At 40.4% G+C, this 25,567-nt stretch overlaps 1 protein-coding gene and 1 long non-coding RNA gene across 10 annotated transcripts in view; one reads left to right on the top strand and one right to left on the bottom strand.

The window, feature by feature from the left end:
• Positions 1-25,567, top strand: part of LOC127537549 (NACHT, LRR and PYD domains-containing protein 12-like) — a 127,713-nt gene that overhangs the window by 24,416 nt on the left and 77,730 nt on the right. For 3 of the 9 annotated variants that reach the window (XM_051960135.1, XM_051960132.1, XM_051960130.1), the window contains one exon: positions 2,304-2,589. The exons of the other annotated variants lie outside the window; for them this stretch is intronic. In XM_051960135.1, coding sequence (XP_051816095.1) covers positions 2,304-2,556 — 253 coding nt within the window. In that variant the 3' untranslated portion in view covers positions 2,557-2,589. Of the gene's footprint in view, positions 1-2,303; positions 2,590-25,567 lie in introns of those variants that run through there. 9 annotated transcript variants of the gene reach the window in all.
• Positions 2,686-25,567, bottom strand: part of LOC127537557 (uncharacterized) — a 101,639-nt gene continuing 78,757 nt past the window's right edge. The window contains exon 3 of the long non-coding RNA XR_007947287.1: positions 2,686-2,810. This is a non-coding gene — a long non-coding RNA (uncharacterized LOC127537557). The remainder of the gene's footprint in view (positions 2,811-25,567) is intronic.

The raw sequence follows: 25,567 nt of genomic DNA, 5'->3' as shown, positions 1-25,567 counted from the left end.
CCGGCAGAGCACCTCTAGGGTACGGGCTGCCCCAGGATGGCAGGAGATCCAAGAGGCATGTCCCCATTAGAGAACCTGGGGGCGAACAGACTCAGGCACAAACATTCTCCCCTTGGGACAGTTACATGGGACCGGGTTCAGTCTCTGGGCTCTACGTACGTCATCCTCAATCTGCCAGGTAAGGGAGGAGACGAGGCAGGACTTCGGTAAAATAGAGTGCGGGACCCCAGTGTCCTCCTCCACTGTGAACTGCCGGGAGAGGGCGTCAGGCTTGACAATCCTCGAACCAGGGCGACAGGAAAGGGAAAAGTTAAAACGATCAAAAAACAACGCCCATCGAGCCTAACGGAGGTTCAGTCTCTTGGCTGACTTAACATATTCCAGATTTTTATGATCTGTCCATACTATGAATGGCTGCTCTGCCCCCTCCAACCAGTGTCGCCATTCCTCCAAGGCTAACTTGACAGCTAATAGCTCGCGATTACCCACATCGTAGTTTTGTTCTGCTGCTGAGAGCCGCTGTGAGAAGAAGGCAAAGGGGTGAAGTTTTTGGTCCTCTGGAGAACGTTGTGAAAGGACTGCCCCCACTCCAGTGTCGGAGGCATCCACTTCCACGATGAACTGGAGAGCGGGGTCTGGCTGCGTGAGTATTGGTGCGGTGGTGAACCGGTGCTTTAACTCCAGGAAAGCTCGCTCAGTCTCCGGGGTCCACTGAAACGGTCTGAGAGTGGATGTTAGTGCTGTGAGTGGTGTTGCTACCTTGCTGTAATTCCTGATGAACCATCGATAGAAGTTTGCAAAACCCAGGAAACGCTGGAGCTGCTTCCGAGTTGATGGGACCGGCCACTGCTGTACTGCGGTCAGCTTCCCAGGTTCCATCTGGATCTGTCCGGGAGAGATAACGTAACCCAAGAAAGAAATAGTGGTTGCGTGAAACTCACATTTCTCAGCCTTAACGAAAAGGTGATTCTTCAGGAGCCTCTCCAGGACACAGCGCACATGACCAACATGCTCCTCCAGGGTCTGTGAATAAATCAGAATATTGTCGAGATACACAAAAACTCAATGATTAATCATGTCTCTTAACACATCATTAATTAGAAAAAGTTAAAAATAGGAACAAATACACAGACTAGTAGTTTAGTTAGAATAAAATCACCAGAGGCAATCATGGCACCGAAGGCAGACCTCATGACTGGCTGGAAGTTTATGGAGACGATACCAATCAATCATGATGCATTTTTAGGTATATTTTCCTATTAAAAGAACATAGATAGAATCCTAGAAAGAAGGAAAACCCATGGTTGAAGGGTTGGAAAACGCTTGTAAAAAGAAAAATGGTCTCTATAGGGAATTAATCACACAGAACAAAGGATAAGAAGGACAAGAACAATAAATATGAAAACAAACTGACATCTATTACGATCAACTGCTGCTAAGACACCAAAATAACATGAAGGTACCTGGAGCTCAATAGAACCATAAAAAAAATCATTCTCCAACATTTTTTTTTATAAATAATGACAATTTATTGATTGAAAATAATGAGAAAATTGCTAATGAGGTTAATGATTTCTTTATGTCGCCCCAAATTTAGCAGTGAAATTATCCATGTAGATTATTATTATGAGTTTACATTCAACAGCAACAATTCAATGTTCCTTGGTGGAGTTTGTGAGAGTGATGTATTAGAAGTGGTCTGGAAGTTTGAGAGATAAAAATCTACAGATGATAATATTATTGATATGGCACTTATATAGGAAGTCATGGACTGTGTCCTCAAACCATTTACTTATAGATGGAATAAATCCTTCCAAACAGCTATTTTTCCTAATAGGATGAAAAAGGCTAAGGTGGTCCCAATCTATAGAAATGGTGACAAACACATTTGATCAAATTACAGACCTGTGTCTTTGCTGTCTCAGTTTTCAAAAATATCCAAAAAATGGTTTGTAATTAGACTGGACTCAGGCTGTGAGGTAGTTTTTCTGGAGCAGATGAGATGTTGATGGACACTCAGAGACTGTTGGTTTAAATGGAGCAGCAGGAAATCCATGAGTGAAGAGTTTGTGCAGTAATGAAGCTTGATGACTGTCAGCAGTTTGTTTCCACTGTGGACTGCAGTGAAATGTGCAGAGAAACACACCTGATGCTGACAGTGTGTGCAGGTGTGTGAGCTTGGAGCTCAGTGTGTTCACTCCAACACGTTAACATGAAGCTGCTGCTCTGAACACGTCTGAAGTCCTGATGAGCTGCTCATCAAACTCATTCATCTCCTCTGCTCTTTATTCTTCTCTCTACAGATGGGAGTCACCACGTTCAGAACCAGTTTGGAGTGCAGAACCAGTTTGGAGTGCAGAACCAGATTGGAGTGCAGAACCAGATTGGAGTCCAGAACCAGATTGGCAGCCAGAACTAGATTGGAGTCCAGAACCAGATTGGAGTCCAGAACCAGATTGGGGTCCAGAACCAGATTGGAGTCCAGAACCAGATTGGGGTCCAGAACCAGATTGGGGTCCAGAACCAGATTGGAGTCCAGAACCAGATTGGTGGTGAGAGGAAGAAGTGTGTCCTGATGATCCAGATGTTGAAGCAGCAGCTGGTGTGCAGAGACTCTGATGGACCGTGTTTAGTGTTGCAGCTCCACACTGAATGATGGAGAAGTGCAGTTAATGTTGACATGATCTGTTGGAGGTTGATGTCAGGTTGCAGAGTGTGCAGGAAGTTTCAGGATGTTTGTGTCGGTGCAGGATTCTATTTCAGTTGACTTTCTATTTCCAGCTGCAGTCAAAGTTGTTGAGCTTCTCTACCTGCAGCACATTGAGCTGATGAGAACAAAGTGTCCTGGAAACATGTCAACTGAAGCCTTGGAGCCCAGACAGAGTTTAATGAAGCACATTTTACTGGGTTTAGATCACATCATGTTGAGGCCACAAACTGAAGATAAATCCAGTTTAGTCCTCAAAGGTCCAGCAGCAGCTTGTTAAGCTCAGAGTTCACATTTAATCTGAACATCCTTTGACCTTTCTGAGCTCCTCACTTCAATTTCTGTCATTAATTTCACATCAGATCATGTTTATTTTTCTAATGTGACTTCTGGAATGAGATGAGAAATCGGTCATTTCATGAAAAATCCCTAAAATCTCACTTTTATTTGTTAACTGTCACTAATTGTATGTAATGTGAGAAATATATCAAAGCTAAATTTTATCGTCTCTATTAAATAAAAGGAGATGTTTGTGAAATATGAATAAATTTGGTGTAAAATGTGTTTCAACAGTTTACAGTTTTTCTCAAATGCTAAAACACAAAAGCCAATCCTCTAAACGACATGACCAATTGTCTAAACACATTTAGTAAATCTAGCCCTCATTTGCCAATATCATAAATACATTTCACATGAAGACACAATTCACAAAACACAATCCTCCGTTCTCATAAATCTAAACACATTTTACCTTGTTAAAACACAAGTTGCAAAAGAACTCTGCTCATATTCTCAAATGAAAGCTCGTGTGACCCAAAATGCTTGCCACAGTCAGCAATATTTGAGCACAATGAACACACCTGGCGTCATTCATTACACACAACAACTCGAAATTGAAGACACTTGTTGCTAATGATGTGACCACACGTATAAAAACAAGTTCAGAGTGCACAGTTTGCTGAAGATTCAAACAAACACAATGGATGAAGGCAGAGTCAGGGTAAGAGGAATTTGAGTCAGATGAGGGAGAGGAGGCCAACGAGGGAGAGGAGAAGGTCCAGGAGGAAGAGCAAGACAGCCTCGCACCATCATTACGGACGAGATGTGAGCAACAGTCATTGACCATGTCATTGTCCATGGCATGACAATGGCTGAAGCAGGACTAAGAGTCCGTCCAAACCTGAGTAGCTTCACAGTGGCCACCATTATCAGGGCATGCAGACAACACAACAGGTATTGTACTCTATTGCTTTCTTTGTCACAATACAGTTTTACAAGCCTGTGAAAGCAGTCTATTGGTTTCATCTCAGTTGCTATTGCAAAACATGTCAATTGACAACACGTTACTTCTTTCTTTAGAGTTGACAGAATGCCACATAGAGGCGGGAGGGTTGCCATATTTACAGCTCACAAGAAACCCTCATTGTGGATATGGTTCGTGAGCACAACCTCATCACACTCCAGGAGATCAGAGACAAAGTCATTGCCGATAATGTCAACTTTGAGAACATTGACGTCAGCTTGGCCACAGTAGACCGAGTTCTCCGGCACCAAAAGATGCGGGTGAAACAGGTCTATAGGGTCTATAGGGAGAATATAGCCTGTGATGTGGATGAGGTGATGTGGCCCGATGCAGCTCAGAGATACGGAGCCCCCAAGGGGACATCCTTCGCGTGTGTGTTTTTTCCTCCGCCTGTGTGCTTTTTTCCTCCGCCTTTTATTTTCTCTCCTCCGCCTTGTATTTTCTCTCCTTCACGTGTGTGTTTTTTCCCTCCGCATTTATTTTTCAAACACGGACTTCGAGTTTAAAGACGGACTTCGTCTTTGGCCCGAGTACAGCAGTCTTACTTGGCAGACCGGCTGATCATCACCCTGGATCATTATACGCCAAACGGTAAATAATTATTTTAATGAAGTTAATGAATACCACAGTGCTTCGTCTATTGTTCTGAGCTCTGCTTATCTCAAGTCACATTAGCCCTTTCTGTATTTATAGCAGTTGTACTGCTTCGGTTTGCATGCTAGCATGAAGCTAAAAGGAGCACTCGTTTTTGTTCACCATTTCTACTCACCAAACCAGGACTGTTTCTCTGAATGTATAAAAAAAAACACACCGCCCCCCTGCGCGGTCCCACTGAACAAAACGAGCGCTCCTTTTAGCTTCAACCGAAGCAGTCCAACTACTGTAAATACAGAAAGGGCTAATGTGACTTGAGATAAGCAGAGTTCAGAACTGCTAACTGGGTAATCATAAATACTAACGAGTTTCTACCTAATGTTTCTTGGTCAACCATTCTCAGAGGTCTAATGAGACACCTTTGAAAATGTGGGTCGGGGCTAAAGAAAACAGAGAAGTCGTTACAGCACATTGTGATTGCATGGCAGGGTAAGTCATTATAAATGAACATCTCATCAACATGTAAACATTCAAAATTAGGCCACCGTCCCCCTTGCTTAAACATTCAGTAGTGAACATGAAAATGTGACACAGAACTATCGTGAGTCGTCTGAGCTGAAGATCACTAGTTTGTTTCCAGTGAGGTATTAGCTTATAGTGACTTTATTTTAAGTGGTAAACAGTCAATGTGTGTTATATATCATAACATGGAGAACTGGTGTTTACGAGAAAGTTCAGAAAGCAGAGAAGCACAGCTTTTGTATGTAAAATTAGGTTCTCCCCGTAAACCCTATAAACAAGGCAGCCTGTTAGCTCTTTGTGTTACTTATTCGTATCACTGCGCATGTCACTATGAACAGAGCTTATCTGTAAATGCATACTAATTCCCTTTCGCTGTCCTTTTTACTAACAGATTGTCAGAATCCTGCTCACATGTCGGGGCAGTTCTGTTTGCCATTGAAGCAGGTGTTAAAATTAAAGCGAGTGAATCTTGTACTATGGGACAGTGCAAGTGGTTAATGCCGTCAAAAGTCAAAAAGGTAATCAAATGCATATGATGTAGTTTTTTTTGTCAGTGTGAACTGATTTCAAAGATACATTTAGAGCGCTTCTATTCTCCTTGCCTCTCAAACTTTTAGATTCATGCTGCTCCAGTTGTGAAGATAGACTTTTCATCAGCAAAATCAAAAAAACATGAACTAGATGATGCCATTGCAGGGAAGACAGGTGAGCCGAGGTGTAGATTACTGAATGAGCTGGTCAGTATGAAAGATAAGACAGTTAAGGTAGGAGATAGCTTAGCTAACGTGTGCTGGATGTGTGAAATGTAATCAGGATACATAATTATAAAAACATTATTGAAGTAGGACAAATGCACTTTTAATTGAGTACTCGAGCCTGACAACGCCTGATGACGACAGTGTTTCCAGCTATGCCTGGTCGCTCGCTCGCTCTCCCCCTCTTTGCCTCTCCCCCTCTTCTCCTCTCTGTCTCTCCCCCTCTTCTCCCCTCTCTTCTCCCCTCTCTCTCCCCCTCTTCTCCTCTTTCTCTCTCTCCCCCTCTTCCCCCCTCTCTCTCCCCCCTTCTTCCCCCCTTCTGTAATGTCTCTGAAGTACGTTGAGGCGATGTATATTGTGATTTGGCGCGATACAAATAAAGATTGATTGATTGTTACTTTAAATTGACTACTTTAAAAAAAACTACAGATAATGGAGATATAGAGTAATTTCCTGAAGTAGTCATTTTACTTGCACTTTAAATAATTTTCACTTAAGTAGTGAAACTTTTCAGTACTCTTTCCACATTTGCAGGTGAGCAACAAACAGAGAGACCTTTAGTCCAGTGTCCAAGAGTGGAGCGAGGATCTGAGACTTACACACGTGGACAAAATTGTTGGTACCCCTCAGTTAAAGAAGGAAAAACCCACAATTCTCACTGAAATCACTTGAAACTCACAAAAGTAACAATAAATAAAAATTTATTGAAAATTAAATAATCAAAAACAGCCATCACTTTTGAATTGTTGATTAACATAATTATTTAAAAAAACAAACTAATGAAACAGGCCTGGACAAAAATGATGGTACCTCTATAAAAGATTGAAAACTATTTGACCAGAGTGACATGATTAACTCAGGTGTGTCATTTAATTGACATCACAGGTGTTTCCAAACTCATAATCAGTCAGTCTGCCTATTTAAAGGGAGACAAGTAGTCACCCTGCTGTTTGGTGAAAAGGTGTGTACCACACTGAACATGGACAACAGAAAGCGAAGGAGAGAATTGTCCCAGGACATCCGAAAAAAAATGATAGACAAACATCTTAAAGGTAAAGGCTATAAGACCATCTCTAAACAGCTTGAAGTTCCTGTGACAACAGTGGCTCATATTATTCAGAAGTTCAAGACCCACGGGACAGTAGCCAACCTCCCTGGACGTGGCCGCAAGAGGAAAATTGATGACAAATTGAAGAGACGGATCGTTGGAATTGTATCCAAAGAGCCCAGAGCAACCTCCAAAGAAATTAAAGGTGAACTCCAAGGCCAAGGTACATCAGTGTCAGATCGCACCATTCGTCGTTGTTTGAGCCAAAGTGGACTTCATGGGAGACGACCAAGGAGGACACCACTGCTGAAAAAAACTCATAAAAAAGCCAGACTGGAATTTGCAAAAATGCATGTTGACAAGCCACAAAGCTTCTGGGAGAATGTCCTTTGGACAGATGAGACCAAACTGGAGCTTTTTGGTAAGGCACATCAACTCTATGTTCATAGACTCAAAACCAAGCATACGAAGAAAAGAACACTGTCCCTACGGTGAAACATGGAGGAGGCTCAGTAATGTTTTGGGGCTGCTTTGCTGCATCTGGCACAGGGTGTCTTGAAAGTGTGCAAGGTACGATGAAATCTGAAGACTATCAAGGCATTCTGGAGAGAAATGTGCTGCCTAGTGTCAGAAAGCTTGGTCTCAGTCGCAGGTCATGGGTCTTCCAACAGGACAACGATCCAAAACACACAGCCAAAAACACCCAAGAATGGCTGAGAGAAAAGCGTTGGACTATTCTAAAGTGGCCTTCTATGAGCCCAGATCTGAATCCCATTGAACATATGTGGAAGGAGCTGAAACATGCCATTTGGAGAAGACACCCATCAAACCTGAGACAACTGGAGCTGTTTGCTCATGAGGAGTGGGCCAAAATACCTGTTGACAGCTGCAGAACGCTCATTGACAAATACAGAAATCGTTTAATTGCAGTGATTGCCTCAAAAGGTTGTGCAACAAAATATTAAGTTATGGGTACCATCATTTTTGTCCAGCCCTATTTCATTAGTTTGTTTTTTTAAATAATTATGTTAATCAACAATTCAAAAGTGATGGCTGATTTTGATTATTTAATTTTCAATAAATTTTTATTTATTGTTACTTTTGTGAGTTTCAAGTGATTTCAGTGAGAATTGTGGGTTTTTCCTTCTTTAACTGAGGGGTACCAACAATTTTGTCCACGTGTGTATTACAGTTACATACTATGAATACCTATGGAAATACATGTATAGACACAAGAACATTTGATTCATTTTAACAACACTGGAGATAATATAGTTAAACCAGACTGAAAAACATAATAGAGTAGTAAATCTAAGATTTAAAATTCATAAGTCTCATAATAGAGAAAATTCACACACACACACACACACACACACACACACACACACACACACACACACACACACACACACACACACACACAATGACCTGATTTTTCACTCTTTGTAAATTGCTGTCCCAACACTTCAGCAAGGACACAGTACCTGAAGAACTCTTCAACTTTGGGAATGATGCTGTCCCAGAGTTCAGCATCAGGCAAAATCCTCTCCACAAAGATGTCATTTTTGTTCCACACTACAAAGTCACAATTATCAGCACCTACAATGTGAAGCTGAGCCTGTACTTGGTAGTAGTATGCATGGTTCTTGTCCAGAATTACATCATCCTCATTTTTGAGGAGACAGAAACCCTCAGCTCCAGAACACAGGCGTAGATCGGCCTCATCCTGTCCGCTGTGTGGCACTAAAAATTCACAAAAGAAAAAAGTCATCTGCATAGCATTCCTTGTTCAAATTTCCAGTTCCAAGATATGTTAGTTTCTCTTATGCACATGCACCAAAAATGTTAGTTTTATGTTTTTACAACATGTATGAGAACTTCAACTTTGCATAGCATTAAAGTCACTTTTCTCACAAATCCCAATTCCATTAGTCATAGGTCTCAAAGCAAATATAACTGCTTTTTACTGTGTTATTGAGTGGTCACAGCATGAATGATAAATGTATACTGACAGTCAATAGAAACTTTGAGGTAGAAATGTAGGCAGAATTCTACTTGTAGGGTTGTTGTAATTATTACCTCCGCTAGGAGGTTATGTAATCACCGGAGTTTGTTTGTCTGTCTGTCCGTCTGTGTGTGTGTGTGTGTGTGTGTGTGTGTGTGTGTCTGTTTGTCTGTTAACAGCATAACTCAAAAAGTCATGGACAGATTTTCACCAAATTTTTACAGGATGTCCGGAAGAGCACAAGTAACAATCGATTAGATTTTGGAGGTGATCCGGATCACCGTCTGGATCCAGGATTTTTTTGAAGGTCGAAGGACAATTGAGAGATGGCCTGGCGGCCATCTCTCAATTGTGTGTCTGTTTGTTAACAGACAAACAGACAGACACACACACACACACACACACACACACACACACACACACACACACACACACACACACACACACACACACACACACACACACACACAAAGACGGACAGACAGACAGACAGACAAACGGCATGGCGAAGGTATGCGCTCTCCGAGTGCTTTTCTAGTTCATTGTGGATTTACTGATGATCTAGTGCCCTGGTAGTTGAGATAATGATGAGTTGTCATTTTGTCATGATTCATTGCACATGGGTTGGTCACTTTGCAAAAGTGAACCAAATACACACCAAGCAATACTCAGTGAGTATCTGCACAATGTGAGAATGGGTTTGAAGGCCTACATAAAGGCCCAAAAAAGGCCACCATTGTTAGTCCAGTGAACAGCATCATGCCGCGTCTATCACATGAACAACGTCTCCGGGCACTGGGTATGGTGGAGGCCGCTTTGAGCTACAGTGATGTATCCAGGCGTATGGGCTGTTCCCAACCCACAATCAGAAGCCTGGTCCAAAGCATGCGCCGACGGATTGCTGCCTGCATCCAAGCACATGGAGGCCATGCTCGGTATTGACTGCTGTGATTTTGTGTTTGGCAGGTGACGTTTTCTTTTGTTAAATTCTTTATTTTGAAATCATTCTTGAAACTTTACATTTTTGTTTCTGCATGCCAATATGCTAAACAAATGATTCATATGAAGAAAATCCAGTTTGGGGCTTCAAAATAAAAATTATGTTGAAAAATATGGTCTCAAAGTTTTTAATGACTGTCAGTCTACAATTGTGTATTAGTGGCAGGCATGAAGAAAATCTTTTTTTTTTTTTTATCATGATGAGCTTTTATGATTTAATTTTTTTCGTGATGCCTGACCCTAATATGCCAGTGTATAAATGTGTAGTACATGTCCATACTGAAGAAATAAATTATACCTTTGTCTCACAAATCCCAGGTCCATGACATGCGCATGTTACAACTCCATCTGGTGAGGCTCCCATGTATGGCCACGTTGGATTCAGCCTAAGTCCAGTATCCATGCAGGAGAAACCCTCATGGTCCACACTTATCAATCTTTCATATTGTTTTGTCGCTGTTGCCACATATTTGCATCCATACCTGCAATGCACAACAGTTATAACAGAGAGAGAATTGAACAGATAAAATGAGTTACCGTTTTTCTTTTAATTCCACTGCACTGGTTTACATCACTGTATTCCTGATCTCAAAGTTTGAACATACTTCTAGCCAGCCCTAACACTTGCATCATACTGCGAGTTGTGGATGTCCTTACCTAACCCTCACATTTCCCTAATAAATACCTTGTTGCAGCTGTAGAGACAACCCAGTCTCACATCAAATTGTGACATAGTCACGTTTGTCCACAATGCAAAACGTTACAATCTCACAATTTTGGCCTGAAAATTGTGAGATGCTCACGTTTTTCCCCCCAATTCTTTTCTATGGGTCTGACGAAGGGTCATGTGACTGCTTGCTGCAGGCTTCTCAAAATGAAAACACGGCGGGTATTCCTTTTATTTTCCGTGGAAAATGCATTATTTTAAGATAGTTTGGACAGAAAAAAACATTTTGATGACATTTTTAGCGAGAAATATATATAACACTTTCACATTATCCATTCAGTTATTGGAAATGATCTTTGGTTTGGTTTGTTTTTACGCTGAATTTCACTTCACGGCATTAAATTGAGACAGTGTCACATTTTGTACGTTATGCTGGTTGATTAGGACGCTGCCACAGACGAAAACAAGCGGTGTGTTTATTTTTGTATTGTTGCATTGTGTAATTTTTTGAGTTGTTAAATCATTTATGTAACTCTTGGTGATTACTGCTAGTTACTGAGATGTCTTCCCCGGCCGTTCATTAGTTGACGCGCTTCGCTCCCTTGTTAACAAGTTGCATTTCAATGATCCACAAGTCGCTCGTTGTCAATGCAAACAACCGTATTTATTTCCATGAACGTGCTTTTACCGCAATCATTTGTTGAGCTCATCCATACACCAGTCAGCGCACAGCGATCTAAAAACTTTATTCCTGCCCACAACAAGATCCCCCTGTCTTTCTTTAGCCCGTGGAAGCGTCCATAGCAACCACCATAGCAACGGTGGGAAACGTAACAGTTCCACTCCGAGACGTGAAAGATTCATCGTCATAACAAACCAGAGATCATACACAAGAACTGAACGAATATTGTGAAATTAAAATGTATATTTTTTTTTGGTGTCGCTGTAATGCCTGAGGCTTTGCTGCTGTCCGCTTACAGTTGTCAAAACACGGGAGAACGACGTGCATAACCTGCTGCACCTTTCTTCTTCGGTGGTGTCTGTGTAAAACAATGTCCAACCTGCAAACAGCACACCTAGCGCCATGAAGCACAAAATGCAGGTGTAAATCAATGACATCTTACAATTACAATGTCCTGTCTTTTAACTAATAAAGACACATATATAAAGAACTTTACATCAGTTTGTTTGTTTGTTTGTTTGTTTTATTAAGATCCCCTATCAGCTTTTGCAAAGCAGCAGCTATTCTTCCTGGAGTCTTCATAATTTCATTTGTGACAACACCAAAAAGCAACATGTACACAAAATACATACAAATCAAATTACAAAATACATAAACAATACATACAAAAATACACGTATACAATACAAATAACATACATATACAAAACCTGTACTAACCAAAAGCATACAACACATAATACTCCCACCTTGAATTATAAAAATAAAATGTTCTTCTTCAAAGATACCATGACCTAACAGTAATAATTAAAGAATAATCTACCTCAGAAACCAACTATAACATAAATCACATAAACAGTGACATTACAGTCACTACATTTAAGTTTAAGATTTAATTCAATGAATTATTGTATTTTACAAATTTCTATTCCCAAGCAACCCAGTAAATTAATAACTAAAATTTTGTGCTACATAATGCTCTTTTAGTTTTATTTTAAAGTTTTCAATATTACCCGTTTTTGAGAAAATCCGGATGTTATCACTCGCTCCCGACAAAATCATCATTTTTTTTTAAATATTTTGGATTTCGATTAATTAGACAATGAACAAATTGCCGTAATTTCCTGGTGGGTGTGTTTATGCAGCCTATTAAACACTTTTTTCCCCATGAAATAAAGTACAATCCATACATCATGGTCCAGTGTTCATTGTTTGTTTTGTTCACTGACATAGTGCAATAAAGTTTTGTTTTTTAAACCATCCAGTACCGTAATGAATATTGAATGAATATGGCATCTTGTTTACATCTCTAATTAAGGAGCAAGAAATTTACTGACGTTGATTTATGATTCAAGACAAGCAGAGGACACACTGTGTGCCCCTTTAATGTCCAAAAGGCCAATTAAGGTCAAAATCTCACAGATTCTTTGACCAATTTGGACCAACCTGCACATGCTTGATATTGGGTCCTAAACCAATACTGGTGTACGTTTGCAGACCACCAGGACCTACAACGGCAAAATAGGAGCAAAGAAGACACTGGAACAGGGGCCTTTGTTAAAATGAATGAGAAACACTGTGAGGACATCAATCAAAGTGCACCAAAGAGCATAAAGTCATAGAACAGGGTGTGCTGAATGCTCTGGGAGCAAGTCTGCAGTGAAAACACCTTTGAAGGGGTCAAGGGTCAGTAAATCTGAAGACTTCAAATGAAGGAGACAGTTTGTGCAACATATCAAGTATCATAAAAGTCATTCCCAGTGGAATTCAAGTCTGATATTGTGTGGGACTATTCAGAGCAGTCACATGAAGCACTGTATCTGTTTTCAAGGGTCTAGCTCCATGGGAATCTGCTTTTTTCAGCAGTGAGGCCTGCTAGTAGTGTGAAGCCTGAGGCCTTCAAACGTAAAAATCATTCCTGCTCGGTCATTTTTGGGTCTAGTGACACCAAATCGGACACACTCCTACTAGATCACCCCCTGACCTTGCATATTTTTTTTCAGAGAGTTAGCTTAAAAGGGGCCCGAGAACGGCCCTGTTTCTGACTCTACGGTTAACCCTTTAATGTCCAAATGCTTCAAAACGAGCTAAAAAGGTCAAAATCTCACACATTCCTTAACCAATTTGGACCAAACTGCACAGGTTCTATATACAGAGGCTAATGTGAACGCTCATGCACGTTTCAGACCTCCAGGGGCCCTGAAGAAGGAATGAGGGGCAAAAAAAACATGTTTTTCAATAGTTGTCCCTCTTTTGCTCTCATTTCACTTCTGTTACACTCAGAGAGCTGAAACCTGGGATCTGGTACCTCTGAAACATCTAAAATCTAAATCCACTGGAACTATTTTGCTAGCCCCTCCCAAACCGGAAGTAGCTCCAGGAACAACCTAGAGACTTGTGCTTCAAATCAATTGTTCACCAAGGTCACCTAAATCACCCCTAAAAGTTTCAGCTCATTTGATGCAAAAATTACTAATTTATGGGGCTTCAATGTCCAAAAATGTGACATTTTGACCCTGTGCCAGGGGTCACAGGAAGGTCACAGAGACACCAAACCACCACAGTTCAGCTCCAAATATAGCCTAGTATAACATAGTAAAAGATCAGCCCCAGGGTCCCAGTAGAAAAATCTGACCAAGTGTTCATGTTGGAAAATCAGGTCTTGTTAGACTCATTGACCCTGAGAGCCTTCTGCCAGTGGAATTAGACCCTCACCCTCATTTTTTACCCGAACGGGACGAAATTTTAACCACAAGTACTAGGGCCCCCTGTGAGTCTGTATACACAATATCAGCTTCCTAGGTCAACAGGGGGCCAGATGGTACCATGTTGAAGTTTGGAAGTGTGTCCCTTTAATGTCCAAAAGGCCAATTAAGGTCAAAATCTCACAGATTCTTTGACCAATTTGGACCAGCCTGCACATGCTTGATATTGGGTCCTAAACAAATACTGGTGTACGGTTTCAGACCACCAGGACCTACAACGGCAAAACAGGAGCAAAAAAGACTGCTGTAAACTTGGACATTTTAACGCAGGGATCCATAGAGATTAACTCGTTTTTGAAGCAGCTTCAAGCAGACGTTTGACAAACTGTAATTTTCTGCATTTCCATGTTGCCTTTATTGTTCATTCAAAGAGTTTGCTGTTTGGTTGTAGCACAATTTCCTTGCAGTCATTGTACAAGTGGAAAAGAATATTCCATCACTGAAAAATCTCTGTTTTATTCATCATAACATCTCAGCATTTAGTCATCATTTTATCATTAATTTTCTTTGGTGCACCTCACTGTGCTGCGCTGACTGACTCTGAAAAGAACACTTTGCCCACACACACAAAACTTATGTTTGTTTGTGTGAAACTTTATTCATTACCTTTTTTTGGCTACTTTATTGTGTCTTTAGCGTGTTTATGGTTCCTCATATATAAAGAGTCTGTATATTTCGTAATAATGAGGAGAGCAATAATGATATTTTTCTCTGTAGATGTTGTGTTATTTGTTGTTGCTGTAGTTGTGTTGCTATGCTGGTGTGTCATTAACTCCCTGAAGTAGTTTCTAGTGGCTCCAGTCGTATTTTAAATCCCCCTGGGCTCATTGTTTTTACTGCAATATAAAGTTGTGTGCCTCTATGAAAACAGCACAACCATGGATAGAAGTATAGAGAACCGAAAAAATGCACTTTGGTTTTTTTTGGCCCTCATTCCTTCTTCAGGGCCCCTGGAGGTCTGAAACGTGCATGAGCATTCACATTAGCCTCTATATCTAGAACCTGTGCAGTTTGGTCCAAATTGATTAAGGAATGTGTGAGATTTTGACCTTTTTAGTCCGTTTTGAAGCATTTGGACATGAAAGGGTTAATCGTAGAGTCAGAAACAGGGCCGTGCTCAGTCCCCTTTTAAGCTAACTCTCTGAAAAAAAATATGCAAGGTCAGGGGGTGATCTAGTAGGAGTGTGTCCGATTTGGTGTCACTAGACCCAAAAATGACCGAGCAGGAATGATTTTTACATGTTTGAAGGCCTCAGGCTTCATCACTGCTAGCAGGCCTCACTGCTGAAAAAAGCAGATTCCCATGGAGCTAGACCCTTGAAAACAGATACAGTGCTTCATGTGACTGCTCTGAATAGTCCCACACAATATCAGACTTGAATTCCACTGGGAATGACTTTTATGATACTTGATATGTTGCACAAACTGTCTCCTTCATTTGAAGTCTTCAGATTTAGTGACCCTTGACCCCTTCAAAGGTGTTTTCACTGCAGACTTGCTCCCAGAGCATTCAGCACACCCTGTTCTATGACTTTATGCTCTTTGGTGCACTTTGATTGATGTTCTCACAGTGTTTCTCATTCATTTTAACAAAGGCCCCTGTTCCAGTGTCTTCTTTGCTCCTATTTTGCCGTTGTAGGTCCTGGTGGTCTGCAAACGTACACCAGTATTGGTTTAGGACCCAATATCAAACATGTGCAGATTGGTCCAAATTGGTCAAAGAATCTGTGAGATTTTGACCTTAATTGGCCTTTTGGACATTAAAGGGGCACACAGTGTGTCCTCTGCTTGTCTTGAATCATAAATCAACGTCAGTAAATTTCTTGCTCCTTAATTAGAGATGTAAACAAGATGCCATATTCATTCAATATTCATTACGGTACTGGATGGTTTAAAAAACAAAACTTTATTGCACTATGTCAGTGAACAAAACAAACAATGAACACTGGACCATGATGTATGGATTGTACTTTATTTCATGGGGAAAAAAGTGTTTAATAGGCTGCATAAACACACCCACCAGGAAATTACGGCAATTTGTTCATTGTCTAATTAATCGAAATCCAAAATATTTAAAAAAAAAATGATGATTTTGTCGGGAGCGAGTGATAACATCCGGATTTTCTCAAAAACGGGTAATATTGAAAACTTTAAAATAAAACTAAAAGAGCATTACGTAGCACAAAATTTTAGTTATTAATTTACTGGGTTGCTTGGGAATATAAATTTGTAAAATACAATAATTCATTAAATTAAATCTTAAACTTAAATGTAGTGACTGTAATGTCACTGTTTATGTGATTTATGTTATAGTTGGTTTCTGAGGTAGATTATTCTTTAATTATTACTGTTAGGTCATGGTATCTTTGAAGAAGAACATTTTATTTTTATAATTCAAGGTGGGAGTATTATGTGTTGTATGCTTTTGGTTAGTACAGGTTTTGTATATGCATGTTATTTATATTGTATACGTGTATTTTTGTATGCATTGTTTATGTATTTTGTAATTTGATTTGTATGTATTTTGTGTACATGTTGCTTTTTGGTGTTGTCACAAATGAAATTATGAAGACCTCAGGAAGAATAGCTGCTGCTTTGCAAAAGCTGATAGGGGATCTTAATAAAACAAACAAACAAACAAACAAACAAACAAACAAACAAACTGATGTAAAGTTCTTTATATATGTGTCTTTATTAGTTAAAAGACAGGACATTGTAATTGTAAGATGTCATTGATTTACACCTGCATTTTGTGCTTCATGGCGCTAGGTGTGCTGTTTGCATGTTGGACATTGTTTTACACAGACACCACCGAAGAAGAAAGGTGCAGCAGGTTATGCACGTCGTTCTCCCGTGTTTTGACAACTGTAAGCGGACAGCAGCAAAGCCTCAGGCATTACAGCGACACCAAAAAAATATACATTTTAATTTCACAATATTCGTTCAGTTCTTGTGTATGATCTCTGGTTTGCTATGACGATGAATCTTTCACGTCTCGGAGTGGAACTGTTACGTTTCCCACCGTTGCTATGGTGGTTGCTATGGACGCTTCCACGGGCTAAAGAAAGACAGGGGGATCTTGTTGTGGGCAGGAATAAAGTTTTTAGATCGCTGTGCGCTGACTGGTTTATGGATGAGCTCAACAAATGATTGCGGTAAAAGCACGTTCATGGAAATAAATACGGTTGTTTGCATTGACAACGAGCGACTTGTGGATCATTGAAATGCAACTTGTTAACAAGGGAGCGAAGCGCGTCAACTAATGAACGGCCGGGGAAGACATCTCAGTAACTAGCAGTAATCACCAAGAGTTACATAAATGATTTAACAACTCAAAAATTACACAATGCAACAATACAAAAATAAACACACCGCTTGTTTTCGTCTGTGGCAGCGTCCTAATCAACCAGCATAACGTACAAAATGTGACACTGTCACAATTTAATGCCGTGAAGTGAAATTCAGCGTAAAAACAAACCAAACCAAAGATCATTTCCAATAACTGAATGGATAATGTGAAAGTGTTATATATATTTCTCGCTAAAAATGTCATCAAAATGTTTTTTTCTGTCCAAACTATCTTAAAATAATGCATTTTCCACGGAAAATAAAAGGAAAAGCCGCCATGTTTTCATTTTGAGAAGCTACAGCAAGCAGTCACATGACCCTTCGTCAGACCCATAGAAAAGAATTGGGGGAAAAAACGTGAGCATCTCACAATTTTCAGGGCCAAATTGTGAGATTGTAACGTTTTGCATTGTGGACAAACGTGACTATGTCACAATTTGATGTGAGACTGGGTTGGTAGAGAACCTGTGTGCCTCTGGGCAGCATATGGACTTGACCAAGGACTTTGATGGTTGTGAGAGACTAGTCTGTAGAACCTGCCTCAATCTAGAGACTGTTATTCTTCCTGCTTTTTGGCTGAACCAGAGTTTTGATGAGCTTTGTTTTCTGGTCTCTTCCTCTACTGCCTGGACCTGGGCCTGAGTAAGCTCTTCGAGTCTGAAATCCATGCATGCTTTCTGCAACTCTGTTGGAGATAACTGCAGTGTCTCTGGGGTCCTATATGCAGTTAGTGGTTTAGGTCGCTTGCAAACAGACTTTGGGACAAATTCTTAGTAATATGGGGCCCTGGACATCAGCGCTGCACTTCTTGGGGAGTTTGTGTATAATTCTTTGAAAAACTGATTGTACACACGTGGACAAAATTGTTGGTACCCCTCAGTTAAAGAAGGAAAAACCCACAATTCTCACTGAAATCACTTGAAACTCACAAAAGTAACAGTAAATAAAAATTTATTGAAAATTAAATCATCAAAATCAGCCATTACTTTTGAATTGTTGATTAACATAATTATTTAAAAAAAACAAACTAATGAAATAGGGCTGGACAAAAATGATGGTACCCATAACTTAATATTTTGTTGCACAACCTTTTGAGGCAATCACTGCAATTAAACGATTTCTGTATTTGTCAATGAGCGTTCTGCAGCTGTCAACAGGTATTTTGGCCCACTCCTCATGAGCAAACAGCTCCAGTTGTCTCAGGTTTGATGGGTGTCTTCTCCAAATGGCATGTTTCAGCTCCTTCCACATATGTTCAATGGGATTCAGATCTGGGCTCATAGAAGGCCACTTTAGAATAGTCCAACGCTTTTCTCTCAGCCATTCTTGGGTGTTTTTGGCTGTGTGTTTTGGATGGTTGTCCTGTTGGAAGACCCATGACCTGCGACTGAGACCAAGCTTTCTGACACTAGGCAGCACATTTCTCTCCAGAATGCCTTGATAGTCTTCAGATTTCATCGTACCTTGCACACTTTCAAGACACCCTGTGCCAGATGCAGCAAAGCAGCCCCAAAACATTACTGAGCCTCCTCCATGTTTCACCGTAGGGACAGTGTTCTTTTCTTCGTATGCTTGGTTTTTGAGTCTATCAACATAGAGTTGATGTGCCTTACCAAAAAGCTCCAGTTTGGTCTCATCTGTCCAAAGGACATTCTCCCAGAAGCTTTGTGGCTTGTCAACATGCATTTTTGCAAATTCCAGTCTGGCTTTTTTATGAGTTTTTTTCAGCAGTGGTGTCCTCCTTGGTCGTCTCCCATGAAGTCCACTTTGGCTCAAACAACGACGAATGGTGCGATCTGACACTGATGTACCTTGGCCTTGGAGTTCACCTTTAATTTCTTTGGAGGTTGCTCTGGGCTCTTTGGATACAATTCCAACGATCCGTCTCTTCAATTTGTCATCAATTTTCCTCTTGCGGCCACGTCCAGGGAGGTTGGCTACTGTCCCGTGGGTCTTGAACTTCTGAATAATATGAGCCACTGTTGTCACAGGAACTTCAAGCTGTTTAGAGATGGTCTTATAGCCTTTACCTTTAAGATGTTTGTCTATCATTTTTTTTCGGATGTCCTGGGACAATTCTCTCCTTCGCTTTCTGTTGTCCATGTTCAGTGTGGTACACACCTTTTCACCAAACAGCAGGGTGACTACTTGTCTCCCTTTAAATAGGCAGACTGACTGATTATGAGTTTGGAAACACCTGTGATGTCAATTAAATGACACACCTGAGTTAATCATGTCACTCTGGTCAAATAGTTTTCAATCTTTTATAGAGGTACCATCATTTTTGTCCAGGCCTGTTTCATTAGTTTGTTTTTTTAAATAATTATGTTAATCAACAATTCAAAAGTAATGGCTGTTTTTGATTATTTAATTGTCAATAATTTTTTATTTATTATTACTTTTGTGAGTTTCAAGTTATTTCAGTGAGAATTGTGGGTTTTTCCTTCTTTAACTGAGGGGTACCAACAATTTTGTCCACGTGTGTAGGTGTTACAATTACAAATATTGCAGGGTGATAATTCAATATTGTCTATCATCTTTCCCTGGAAGCATATCAGGATGTTTTATGGATATTATGACAGTCTTCAAAGTATGAAATATTTTTAATGCCTATATACACACGTGGACAAAATTGTTGGTACCCCTCAGTTAAAGAAGGAAAAACCCACAATTCTCACTGAAATCACTTGAAACTCACAAAAGTAACAATAAATAAAAATTTATTGAAAATTAAATAATCAAAAACAGCCATTACTTTTGAATTGTTGATTAACATAATTATTTAAAAAAACAAACTAATGAAACAGGCCTGGACAAAAATGATGGTACCTCTATAAAAGATTGAAAACTATTTGACCAGAGTGACATGATTAACTCAGGTGTGTCATTTAATTGACATCACAGGTGTTTCCAAACTCATAATCAGTCAGTCTGCCTATTTAAAGGGAGACAAGTAGTCACCCTGCTGTTTGGTGAAAAGGTGTGTACCACACTGAACATGGACAACAGAAAGCGAAGGAGAGAATTGTCCCAGGACATCCGAAAAAAAATGATAGACAAACATCTTAAAGGTAAAGGCTATAAGACCATCTCTAAACAGCTTGAAGTTCCTGTGACAACAGTGGCTCATATTATTCAGAAGTTCAAGACCCACGGGACAGTAGCCAACCTCCCTGGACGTGGCCGCAAGAGGAAAATTGATGACAAATTGAAGAGACGGATCGTTGGAATTGTATCCAAAGAGCCCAGAGCAACCTCCAAAGAAATTAAAGGTGAACTCCAAGGCCAAGGTACATCAGTGTCAGATCGCACCATTCGTCGTTGTTTGAGCCAAAGTGGACTTCATGGGAGACGACCAAGGAGGACACCACTGCTGAAAAAAACTCATAAAAAAGCCAGACTGGAATTTGCAAAAATGCATGTTGACAAGCCACAAAGCTTCTGGGAGAATGTCCTTTGGACAGATGAGACCAAACCGGAGCTTTTTGGTAAGGCACATCAACTCTATGTTCATAGACTCAAAAACCAAGCATACGAAGAAAAGAACACTGTCCCTACGGTGAAACATGGAGGAGGCTCAGTAATGTTTTGGGGCTGCTTTGCTGCATCTGGCACAGGGTGTCTTGAAAGTGTGCAAGGTACGATGAAATCTGAAGACTATCAAGGCATTCTGGAGAGAAATGTGCTGCCTAGTGTCAGAAAGCTTGGTCTCAGTCGCAGGTCATGGGTCTTCCAACAGGACAACGATCCAAAACACACAGCCAAAAACACCCAAGAATGGCTGAGAGAAAAGCGTTGGACTATTCTAAAGTGGCCTTCTATGAGCCCAGATCTGAATCCCATTGAACATATGTGGAAGGAGCTGAAACATGCCATTTGGAGAAGACACCCATCAAACCTGAGACAACTGGAGCTGTTTGCTCATGAGGAGTGGGCCAAAATACCTGTTGACAGCTGCAGAACGCTCATTGACAAATACAGAAATCGTTTAATTGCAGTGATTGCCTCAAAAGGTTGTGCAACAAAATATTAAGTTATGGGTACCATCATTTTTGTCCAGCCCTATTTCATTAGTTTGTTTTTTTAAATAATTATGTTAATCAACAATTCAAAAGTGATGGCTGATTTTGATTATTTAATTTTCAATAAATTTTTATTTATTGTTACTTTTGTGAGTTTCAAGTGATTTCAGTGAGAATTGTGGGTTTTTCCTTCTTTAACTGAGGGGTACCAACAATTTTGTCCACGTGTGTATAAGTAAACATAAATATAAAAACATATTTACAATATACAGAGGTGCCAAAGGTACACACATTCTTTAATAGAACAGATACTTGTGTAAAAAGAACTTTACTCAAGTAAAAGTATGAAGTTAAACATTGAAAATCTTTTTTGGATTTTCATAGTAAGAGACAGAAAATGCTTCTTTCCTCCATCCTTCCTAGCTTCTTCACCTCTGTCCTTTCCTTGATGTGAGGACAACAGGAGGGTTAAAACATAACTACAGCATATTAATTAACAGAATATATACAGAATCACTCAACATTAACCAACCTACAAAAACAAGCTTCATATAAGCACTCCTGTCTTTGTTGTTGACAAATACACATATACATACTTCATTTATTTTATATGAAAGAGTGAAACCCGCCTTTGACAACATCAGACTTAGGCTGATATTTGTACTTCTAGTCTAATATTTCCAGTTTTAAAAGGAGGGAGAAACCTTCCTTTACAATTAGGCTAATGTTTACACTTACAAAACAGAAACTCTCCTTTGAAACAATCATGGAGTAGACAAATTTTTTGCACTTTTTAAGAACTTTTTGAAAGTTCTGAGGTTGTCAAAGCTGAGGAGATGGTATTTCTCAAAGATTGCACAGTGATGGTGGGACTGTAGTTTTCTGCCCGTTCTGTCAATACATACAAGTGTTTTTTTTTTCCTGTTTTACTTTGGATGAATATAATGTCTATTGCTTACTCCAGTGGGACAACAGAGACAGAAAGGTTAGCTAATGCACAGCAAATAACCCCAATCTTCTCAATCAGTGCCAGTGAATCTCCTGCTTTTGCAGCCATATGTTCAATGGGCATTGCCCTACTCTGCAGAATGTGGTACTTTCTTTGCACTAATTGTATTACTCTTTCCACATGAATGTGCACATTAGCAAGTTTTCTTGTTTGTTCAACCTCATATGCAGATAGCTGGCTCTTCCCTTTTGTGAATGCAAGCATATACAATGAAGCACAGTAAAATCCAACACCTTCCCTAAAGCCGCGATCTGCCAGAACAATGTCACCAGGCTACAAATTCTTCAGCAGACCACTCTCTTCAGTTAACTGTTACTTACTCTCCCTCCCCAAGCACGAGAGATGTATGTGACATATCCTTGAGGTGCAATGTCAATGAGAAATTTGACAGTGTTATGGTGTTTATAACTGGACCAGGTTTGTGCTCTTGCTAGTAAATTAGAAGGCCTTTCTATGAACACTTTGAAACAGTCCACAATTACTGCAACTTTGCATCCAAATGCTTGCAACACCTCTCGCTCCGGCCACTCAATTAGAAACTCTGTTCTTGCATGAAGTATGTCAATCATCTTGTGCCAAATTCAAGAAGCAGTGGAACAAGACATCTTGAATCTAAAAGCCAAATCCTGCAGTGGAAGATTAAGTCTCAACCGAATTAAGACCAAAATGAGCTGTTCAAATTTGGAAAGTGCAGACAAACCACTTGAGGTGATGTATGGCTCACATAACCTAAACACCTGCATTAAAACTAAGGCGCTGGGCAATCCTTTGTAAAATTTTGTCTTTTCATTGTTCTGAAAAGCCTCTGGATTAAATTCTGCATCCAGTGCTTTTTTTCCTGAGGTCAGTCAGCTCATCTGTTGAGTGACTGAGAACATCCTGCATCTTCTGAAGGTCATTCATGGTCAGGTCAGTCTGGCATCCGACATCTACATAGAATATATTTGGCAAAGGGGATGAGAGAAAGAAAGAAAGGTTAGTTGTATAATTTACGAATTGTATTCATCAAAGTGGTGGTAATAACTTAGGATAAATTCTGGGGTGAACAAATACATGGATATGATCAGTTATCAAAATAGTTAAAGTAACGGCTACATCAAACCTCCATGCATTATATTTGATTTACCGTTTAAGCATTCTAATATTATATTTCATTTACCTTTTGAGTGTTTTAATATTATATTTAATTTACCTTTTAAGTGTTCTGATTCTGGGATCTGTGAGCCCTCACTGAGCTCCAGCAAAGCCCTGGTGGTGTTGGTGCAGGTCTCTTCTGCGTCAGTGTTGGTCTCATTAGCTTTTCTGGCCCTCAGTCTTTCCTCACGTTGACGTGATGCCTCTGTCACTGGTTTACCTCTCTGGTAGCCGAGATGAAGCGTCAGAGACCAGTCTGGAGAGTCTACATCTGTGACAGCACTTGGGCAGCCTGAATAAAATAAACGTGATTAACACCCTATACCGAGAGTAAAGAGGGATAACTGTAGTTTACATCATGTTGTTACTGTCTATGACAACAATTCTCAACCGTTTTCATATTAAGTCAAAAACAGGGCAATCTCAATCAGAAATCTGACAATATTTTTATTGTTACATGATTCCATCCACACACCCAACTGCTAGCATGAAGCTAAAAGGAGCGCTCGTTTTGTTCAATGGGACCGCGCACGGGGCAGTGTGTTTTTTATACATTCAGAGAAACAGTCCTGGTTTGGTCAGTACAAACGGTGAACAAAAACGAGTGCTCCTTTTAGCTTCATGCTAGCATGTTTATAAAATTTATAAAAAAGATGTAACAAGATTTTTGACTAGTTCAGAAGATTCTGATTCGGCTCTGGGAGGTAGAGGTACAGTAAAACACTTGAGGCAAAAATTTTGGTTTAAGTGCCTTATTATTTTGCTTGTGAAAAAACAGAGTAGGAAAAATATATTTACAATATTTACAATCTGCAGATAACAATGTTTCAGATAGCAACACTCTATGAACAAGTACACATCAACTATTTTTTTCCTTTAAGTTTCACCAAGAACACAGTCACAATCAGCACAGTATAAAAATGTCCCAACCACAATTCAAGGTATACAAGATTGATACTTTTCTCCCACAATGCAGTGTGGGTAATTGTCCATAGGTTTCAACCAGAGTTCCTGAGTTATTGTTGAATGTCCATGAGCGCGCAAAACCAGAGTACAAATATGACCCTGAAAAGGTGGCAAAAATTAGGTGGGAGAAGACTGGCTGCTAACAACCGCCTACCAGACCGCAGCGGGATGTTGTTGAGTGAGGTTCAGGCTCGTGGGCTCTTGCTCGCCTCTTGTGATAGATGTATGTACCCAAGAGGGCACACCTGGCCAATTCCCTTCGATTATCAGTCTCAGCAAAAACCCTGTTCTCCGAAGCGGCGGTAGCCGATCTCGTGTTAGCAGTGATCCTGTGGCTCGTCTCCTCACCAGTGTGTGTGTGGAGAGGAGCACAGCTGTATTAATCAGACCCGCAAGTGACCCGATTGGTCGAAACGCTACACAACCTGAGACAAGCTGCTGAGGCTGGGATCACACCAGGATGGACACACAATCATTTGGTGTGAGTGTTTGTCAGCAGAGAGCAGTTTATTGACTAGATACACAATAGTTGTGTAGATGTGAGGCTGTGTGAGCTTGAATGTTGTGAGTGAACATGTGAGCGGTTGAGTTGTGGATGTTAAAGTGTGTTTTGTTGTGAGCAGCTGTTGTGAGTGTGTCTCTGTGGATGTGAGTGTTGTTGAGGACAGTGAGGACAGCTCCCCTGTTCTACCACAATGATGGACATGACTGGACAGCTGTCTGCATGGAGACAAAGAGGCTGCAGGAAGCAGGTTAGTTTGGAGCTCTCACCCTGAATCAGTGTCTCCTGAAGCTGGACCTCAGTGTGTGTGTGAGTGTAGATGTGTGTTGTGTGGACGAGTGTGTGATGGTTGAAGGCTGATGAGCAGCAGGCTGAGCTCAGAGATAAAGTGGACTGTGAGGCCACACAGCGACTGTTTGTGGTGGAGACGACTGAACTTTAGACCCATAAAGACGGTGAACAGCTCTGGATGTCTCACTCCATCACAGCTGTTGTCCTGTGGAGTTCTGGTGTTTCTGCAGAGCTCCAGTTTACTGATCA

Source organism: Acanthochromis polyacanthus, chromosome 15, assembly GCF_021347895.1.
Source record: "Acanthochromis polyacanthus isolate Apoly-LR-REF ecotype Palm Island chromosome 15, KAUST_Apoly_ChrSc, whole genome shotgun sequence".
NCBI lineage: Eukaryota > Metazoa > Chordata > Actinopteri > Pomacentridae > Acanthochromis > Acanthochromis polyacanthus.
This window is presented reverse-complemented; position numbering and strand designations above follow the sequence as displayed.